Source organism: Gobio gobio (assembly GCF_949357685.1).
Source record: "Gobio gobio genome assembly, chromosome: 15".
NCBI lineage: Eukaryota > Metazoa > Chordata > Actinopteri > Cypriniformes > Gobionidae > Gobio > Gobio gobio.
In genome coordinates this window covers 26,581,815-26,590,419 of record NC_137108.1, presented here as the reverse complement: position 1 = coordinate 26,590,419, position 8,605 = coordinate 26,581,815, and the positions used below count along the sequence as shown (strand labels likewise).

At 38.9% G+C, this 8,605-nt stretch overlaps 1 protein-coding gene across 1 annotated transcript in view; it reads right to left on the bottom strand.

The window, feature by feature from the left end:
- Window positions 1-5,047: 5,047 nt before the first annotated feature.
- The window catches only part of efna3b (ephrin-A3b), a 76,745-nt gene continuing 73,187 nt past the window's right edge, over window positions 5,048-8,605 (bottom strand). Inside the window, exon 5 of the mRNA XM_079837913.1 lies at window positions 5,048-7,644. Coding sequence (XP_079694039.1) covers window positions 7,523-7,644 — 122 coding nt within the window. The 3' untranslated portion in view covers window positions 5,048-7,522. The remainder of the gene's footprint in view (window positions 7,645-8,605) is intronic.

Sequence of the window (8,605 nt, the reverse complement as noted above, 5' to 3'; positions counted from 1 at the left end):
GTTAGCCTTTAACAGCATTGTGCCAAATTGTTAATTAAAGCTCTTTTCCTTCGTATAACAATCACGATACGTTTTTGATCGGGCATTGAGGAAGGGATATTTTGCCTGACACCAGAACTGACTGCCCATGAGCAAGGACGGTTAGGCCTACCTCAGGTTGTGTAGACTAGCCTACTTCTGCGAGGTCCTGAGCCAGCTGAATGATTAAAGTCGGCATGGAACAGAAGTTGCGATAGTCTTTCTTTCCTGTTGTGATACATCCGAGTGAAACGGCTTCTCGAACAAGGAACAAATGTACGGCGGGACTTCGTCGGAAATTGATTGGATCGTGGTTTGGTGAGTGTGATCTCATATGAGTGACATGTTGTCCCGCCCTTGCGCCGGTAAACGAGGGCACATTAATTTATTATTGCCACCCGTCGCGTGAAATATGGAATCGTCCCGTATTTACAAGCAAAATGGCGCGATTTGTCCCGTATTTTACATAGGTCCACACATAGTTCATTTAAACACATTACATAGTTCAATAAACACGCCGCTCCTTTTTGCAGTGTGGAGAATACTAGCAAATATAAAGAAATTTCACACTAAGTAGAACAGAAGCTCATTTTCGCGTGATTGTGTTTAGCCTACTCGGCTTTGTTGCCAGCATAGCGCCGGAGTCTCGAGAATTTGCGCTGTACACTTGCGCGGTTTTTTAAAAACATGTGGAGCACGCGTCCACCGTTTGAGGTTGGTTTGAACGCAGGATCTCCAGATATAGGACTGAATAGAAAAAAGGTATCAATGGGTCTGTCCAACTCATGATGAACCTCAGGCGAACTGCATGCACTTTGCAGAAAAGCATTTCAGTTGCTCTGACGTGCTTCTAAAGGTATAACTGTTAGGCCTATTGTTTTTTTTAATGGATTATATATTAATATAATATTCCATACATTATCAGAGTTTGGCAGACAGAATTATCGTAATTTTAGACAGGTTAATTAATAGATTATAGCCTAATTAATGTTTTTATTCATATAATTTAGCTGGGCTATAGGCTATAATAGCCTAAATAATCCTGTCATATGTTTATGACATTTAAAAGAAAATATTTGGATACAAATGGGAAAAATAATTACACAATAATATAGTCATCATTTAAGTAAATTCATAAAATAATAAACATTTTTGAATTTCAGATTTTGTCAAAAAAGTGATTACTGGTTAAGAATGAAAAATGCTGTCATTTTATTTACTCACCCTCAAGTTGTATACATTTCTTTGTTATGTTGAACACATATGAAGATTCATTCCTACTGTGGAAGTCAATGGTGCCCCAAAATATCTTCTTTTGTGTTCAGCAGAACATAGAAACTCATACAGGTTTGGAACATCATGAGGGCGAGTAAATGATGACAGAATTTTCATTTTTGGGTGAACTGTCCCTTTAAAGTGCACCAAAAAGGCTACTAAAGAGTTCTTTAGAAATAAATAAAACAATCAAATGTAAAATAATATAAAATGTGTTCTGTTGCAAGTTCACATACTTGATCTCATGTTTTCTTACGGTTTATTGAGCTGTCAAGTTGTCATTATTGAAATAGTTCATGACTTTCTTTATTTGCGTCCTTGATGATTTTTTGTTGGGGGGGGGGGCTGAAGGTGGATAAAGTAGGTAAACGGCAATATTCCATTAAAAATATTACTACATGCACAAATAATCACCACATGGTGTTTAATCTACGCCATTAGTCTAGTAGTCTACATGGGAAAGTCTTACTCATCATAGCTCTATCATTTGATTTAATGAGGCATCTTTGTCCTTTTCCCACAGCAGATGAAGTCAGTGTCTGCTCGGTGTGACCGGTAGCAGAAAGCAGCGTGTGTCTGGGGGGATCAATCGCCGTTATTGTTGCAGTGTGTTCAGACGGTTTACTCACGCGCCAAGCCACAGAGAGTAATTAACGGAACGTCAGTCATGTAGCCTACGAGTTTTTGTCTCAACACGTCGCGCTGAATCAAGCGCCACTCTAATAAGATGAGAAAAATCAAATGATTAGTTGAATTCAGCCACATCTATTCTGCTTTGTTCTCCTCAGTAATATCAGGCTTATTAAAGTTAAAGGTATAGTTCACCCAAAAAAATGAAAATTACCCCATGATTTACTCGCCCTCAAGCCATCAAGTGTATATGGCATTCTTCTTTCAGACTAATACAATCAGAGTTATATAAAGAATGTCCTGGCTAATCCAAGCATTGAAGCCCAAAATAGTGTATTATAAAAGGAATTCACATGGCTCTGAGTTGTTGGGGGTAACCTAATAAAGGCCTTCTGAAGCGAAGCAATACGTTTGTGTAAAAATATATATACGTATTAAACATGTAATAAAGTAAAATATCTAGATTCCACCAGACTGCCTTCCGTATTCATCGGGGACACACTGAACGACTAGCTGAAAAATTCTAAGACTGAACTGAACACACTAAAAGACTGTTCCCTTCGACTGGAGCAGATTTGAATCTTTGCCAGTCAGAGAAGAGCACAAACGTGTATGACTGAGTCAGTCCACACAATACACTTAACGATAAGTGTGTCACAACGTGACATTCTGCTGAACTCAACTGTGTGAGATCGTGTACCGAAACAAACACGGATATCAACAGACAGCCGCCACTACTTATTTGCAGTGCAGTTTGTGCAAAAAAAGGGAAAAACCCTGCCAACAACCCCGGTTTTTATTATTATTATTAAATGAAACATAAAACCATAAAGGCCTGTTTTTTTGTCTTTCAAGTTTTCTTTTTGCCGTTATTAGGCAGACACATTTCATTATGCATTTCCTGATCCATTAATGAATATGAGAGGCGGTCTGGCGGAAGCTAGATATTTGACTTTATAAAGTTTTAAATAAGCCCTATGGATATTTTTATTACACAAACGCATCGCTTCGCTTCAGAAGACCTACCCCCCGGAATCATGTGGATTACTTTTATAGGATGGATGCACTTTTTTGGGCTGCCATTATAATGCTTGGATTAGCCAGGACATTTTTTTATATAACCCCGATTGCATTAATCTGAAAGAAGAAAGTCATATACACCTAGGATGGCTTGAGGGTGAGTATTTCATGGGGTAATTTTCATTTTTGGGTAAACTAACCCTTTAAGGCCCTTCACACCAAGATCGATAACAATATAGAGTGCTATGACGTCACTTTGTAGGCTAACCGGCAGTTAGCATCACACTGGTTCCCTCGATAAAAACCCAATGGGATTTTCCCAAAGTTTATGATACTTGCACATTTTGTCCATCAAGATAATTATTACAGATGAACACAACTTGTATGAATTTTGAAGCCTAAATGCAGTTGCCAGAAGTAAAAAGCTAAAGGTAGGCTATAAACGAACAACACCACAGTCCCGCGATTTCAACCCCATCACTATAAGCTTCCGAAAACTCTTCCAGTTTTTATCTAAAAACATTTCCCCAGAAAATTTGAGTTAGACTAGTTTATAAGAGCACAATTATGGGGATAACGAGGCTGTAAAAGCGGTCTGTGTTTACCTTTTCGCCGTGGTGACATTTTATCTCCTTGACAGCCTCTGTAGTTCCATTTAGCCACATGTTAGCAACCGCCTTTTTCAAGACACGCAAGTTAACAGCTTCAAAAAAATCACGAGTGGGGTAATACTGATATATTTTATGTTGTAGACTAAAACGTGAAAGTGTCTTGAGGTTGTGTGCACCACAGACCTTATTTCAGCCAATTAAACAAAACCCCATAAAAAAAAACATTGACTTCGGTAAGAGGGAAGCGGAAGATGCTAAAATGCTAACCATTGCTTCCACGTTTTGGCCTACAAAGTGATGTCATACCTGCACCACACTAGCGTCCACACATCAAGGGCCAATAATGTTGTTTTTTGAGCCGTAAGTTATATAGACAAAACACGCTGCAGCATGTCGTCCACCATTTTACATTATGCTCTTAATTACATTCTGGTGGATTTTGATTGGCTGATTTTATCGTTCACTAGAAGTGACTTCTGTCAGCATCAGTTCTTAATTTTTAATTAATTTGGGGTTGGGGGGGGGGGTTACATGTCAAAATATAGGCTACATATAACATATTAAGTAGATATTCTATTTAAAATGATTTTACAGACCCATATTGCAATTAGCTACACCACAGAGCACTATATTGTCCATGGACACTATTCAGAAACTCAACTCAGCAGATGTTCTCGGAATTCCAGGGGCCCAACTGTGCTATGGCTCCTTTAAAAACCTGAGAGAAAGGATTTTATTAAAAAAAAAAAAAAAAAAAAATTATTAAATAAAAATTATTGATACTATACGGTTACATTTTCATTCTGCTTTCAAAAGGCTGGTTGGAATTTATGAGATTAAATGCAATTACTTAATTTTTATTGTATTGTTCTAAAAATTTAAAAAGCAAAAATGCACATGATTTTGTATAAATAAAAAAAAGAATAAACAACAGGTATAGTAATCTTGCACACAGACAATTACATATTTATCTGTGTGAGTTGGCCCGAGAAAGATTGCTCAGAATGTAAAAATGGTTTGAATGTGTATTTTTAAAAAGTGGCATCCCAAGCTCGGCAATGTCGATTGATATGTAGAAATATCTCCATTGAGAAGTGATTAGATAAGAGGGTCCCAGCATCAGGTCGGCCTCTGATAGTAATCCTTTCATCTTCGGGCTGCTTGCTTCACACACACTGCGCAGAGATAACCAACACTATGATAATAGATTTGAAAGAGATGATGGAGTGAACAAAATACAAGAGATTGTGAGATTGGAAAAGTATGGCTTGTGTTTGATGACAGCAGTGGGAAACCCAAAACTACATTTTATGTGCAGATGGGAAGTCAGAGTGAGGGGGAGATGATGTTTGTGTACTCTTATTAGATTTAGTCCATTGGTTTCATCTGACAGTGATCAAATTCAAAAGGACATTTCAATACCCAAACATATGAGTTCATAAACTGTGTTGTGTCTGTAAGAAATGTGAATCAAAGGCTTGGTGTTTTTTTTTAGCATGATTATTATTATTATAAGCTTTGTTATGGTTTGTTCAGTTTACAGTTTCTTTTTTCAAGTTCTTTAAATTCATTCCAGTTGAAGGTAAACATGATTGTAATTGGTTGTTTCCAACACTAATAAATGCTTTTGCTGTTTCCTCCAAAACAGTTTCTTTGACTCGCACTCACTCACACACACAGAAAATGCCTAGACTAAACAATGGAAAACAACTTGCATAATCACACACGTTCACACCATCCTCTATCTTTATTACCTTTTGATCTGTCATTCTTTCATGCACACACACACACACACACACACACACACGCACATACACACGACTGAAAGGTTATTTAGGCTAGTTTTAAAACAAACATCAACTTCTAACAATTCCAGTCTAGCACACACACACACACACAATTCTCGTGTCCAAGTTTTTGTAAGTGCAACATTTGAAGAGTGATACTTTGACTGATCCACTCTTCTGAAATATTACATTATTCCATCAGAAAAAAAAAACAAATCCCCCAAAAACCCAAATGCACAAAAAACGACTTATCCTCAACCCAACGTCTTTGAAAGACAACATAGACAACAAATTAAATGTAGATTCAAGTCTGTAAAGTATCATTCCGAGCTTTCAAATTAGTGTTCAGTTTGTTCTGAAGTAGACGTAATATAAAGCAGACGTAATGTTCCACATGAATTGAAATGAGTTTTCAGAGCAAAAGCGGAATGATACGGCTTTATCAATTGGTTAAAGACAGCCTGTAGGTGTGAGAGAAGGTGTCCATTATGAATCGAAGTTAGAAAACCTCTACCACACATCATTTCTCCTAAACCACATGCCGTTGCTAGTTTAAGCAGTATTTGCATGTCTCTAGAGCGAGAAGCGGCGCTGGTTGCTATTATCATGAGCCATGATATGATGTCGTTACCATCGTGACAAGGTCCTAGTCTATGTAAAAAAGAGTTAGAACCTTAATTTTGAATCTTGTTGTAAAATGATTGATGCATACACTGCTGTTTGTCCCTTGAAAAGCTCATAAGAACGCAATAACTACCTGCCCCGAAGCATTTGTTTGCTTGTATTAGGCTACTCTTGGCAAAAGTGCCAGCAGAATCGTTGCCAGTAATTGCTGTTATTTCTTTTCATGTGTTGTTCTGATTTCCTGCTGGACTCTAGTGCCTTTAGGTGTGTGTATAGCTGAATAACTGTTGCCGTAGAAACGGATTATAACCACCAGACCCCTCAATTTCCATTTGGTCTTGCTGATCACCACCGAAAGAAGTCAAGTAGCAAGCAGCGACAACCAGTTCAATCTGGAACAAACCCGCTGAAGATGGTTTGGAGTTCTTCCGAATCCAGCGGGAATCGGTGTGGTCCGAACGAATGAGCGGAGATCGTCCACAATGTCCACACATAAATAAATGCATGTGTTTTATGTACAGTGTCCGTGTAGGTGTCTATCTCCATTCAAGTCCATAAAGTCTAGAGATTATTCCAGCATCACTGAGCTAATGCACACACGCGCACACACACACACACACACGCACTCACTCACTCACTCAAGCACCTTTTATCAAATAGAAAGAAGGAAAGAAAACAACAACAAAAAGCTATTTGGCTTCTGTTTGTCTCGATGTGTTTAATGCGTTTGTGCTGGCGCTCGTGCGAAATCACTTCTTTCTCAATTTTCTGCATCACAGAACAACCATATCGGCCCCTGCTTTCATGTGCGACCATGATACGTTCAAATAAGAATCAGATGTAATTGGATTTTTTAAAACGCTTTATAAATTGTCGCCTCGTCAATAGAAAAGTAAAAAACGAGCTGATTTCGAGTCTGTGAGATCGGTTTCTATTATAGACTTGTTTAAACTCATCAAATGAATATTGCTGTTCATCCCTGACGGCAATTACATGATCATCCAGCGGTTTGTACATCTCTCCGGCAACAGAAACACACAGAGAGAAACAAACACTTTTGGAATTGGATTAAACGGTGGTTCAGATATTTTGCCCAGTTTGTGCGAAGAGCAACCTGAGCTCCTCGACGGTTTCATTTCAGATCTCATCAAACAGAATCTGAGACGCTTTTAAACTCTTAACCTGCCAATTCACAGATAATGGAGCCATCAAACCTTCAGAGTGAAGGAAAGATCCGCTCCGCCCCCAAGGCGCCACACAAACGCATAAACACTCAAAACACACACACATACAATCTGCACTATTGAAACTGAAATGGCATAGTTCTCATTATAGTGTATATTAGTATCGTCTGCGCGACATGCAAAGTGTGTCGCTGTTTTAAGACATGAAAACAACTGTTGATTTGTGGGCTGGTGCTTGACACTTTCGGAAGCTGAAGTGTTCCATTTGTTTCCTGTTCCTTTCCGAGTTTTTTATCTGCAAATTTATGGGCCCTGGATCCTTCCTCTTCCCCCCCAAGGCCTCGTTGGTGTGGTGACGGATAGGAGGTGGATGCTAGGAGACAGAGAGTGCGATGAAGAAAAGTGATGCCACGGTTAGGAGAAGACGATCTCTGGACGGACTGCTACCGCTGATGCTCTTCTCCAATTTAGGGACCTCGGGATTATCATAGTCATCTAGAGAGAGACAGACAGATCAAAATTACCAGCTGAGGTCTAGACACCATTGTTGCGTGACTCACTAAGGTATAGAAAACTCTCTGACCAACTGAGGCCTAAGGGAAGGAGTTAAAAATAAAATGTGTTGACTCAGGTATGTACTGAAGATGCCTGCGTTTGTGTGGAGTGGTAGACAAGCTTCATTGTGAACACTAAAATGTAACCATTATCATTTACAAGAGGAGTGTCCCAAATAATCTATGGAATTCTGCTACATCATCACAGAAGACGACCGTCTAACATAACCGGTTTGTCGGTGTCTGCGACTGCGAGCGGGTGTCTTCCAGCTCAGGGACTCTGTGATAGACAAGTTTATAAACACGCGTCTTCACTTACAGGTCAAAAGGAACAGTGTATGACGCAAATTGGCTGTCAAAAAAAAACATCTCCAGACACGCACACATTACGCAAGTGTGTTTTTGACAGCATAATATAATACCACTCAGACAAAAGATGTGACATTTTTCCAGACACTTCTGGGGTGCTAATTTTCCTTTTATCACCTTTTTACGGGGATAGCATTAAAGGAACATTTTAATTACAACAGTCTTTAACAATGAGACTTAATATTACTATCATTTAATAAAGTTTTGTGCTAGATAATATCTGCCAGATTAAAAGTGTATAAGTCCCTGTGCGTTATAACCACTATTGCAGGACGATGTTTGATTGACAGGAGTCCTTGGGTGCCAGGCAGGATAAAGAAGAGCTGTGTGGGATTGTTCTGGAACATGTTTACCAGCTGGAATTCAACACTCTGTGTCTACATCCATAACTCAGGCCAGATACAATCACATGATCTGGTAGAACAGACGTCGACTTAATCGGCTGATCAGATGTAAGTCTGAAGTTGTTTTTCGTTTGGAGAATGGATTGCAGAGATATTTGATGAGCTTGTCCTATCAGTGACCTGACCGGG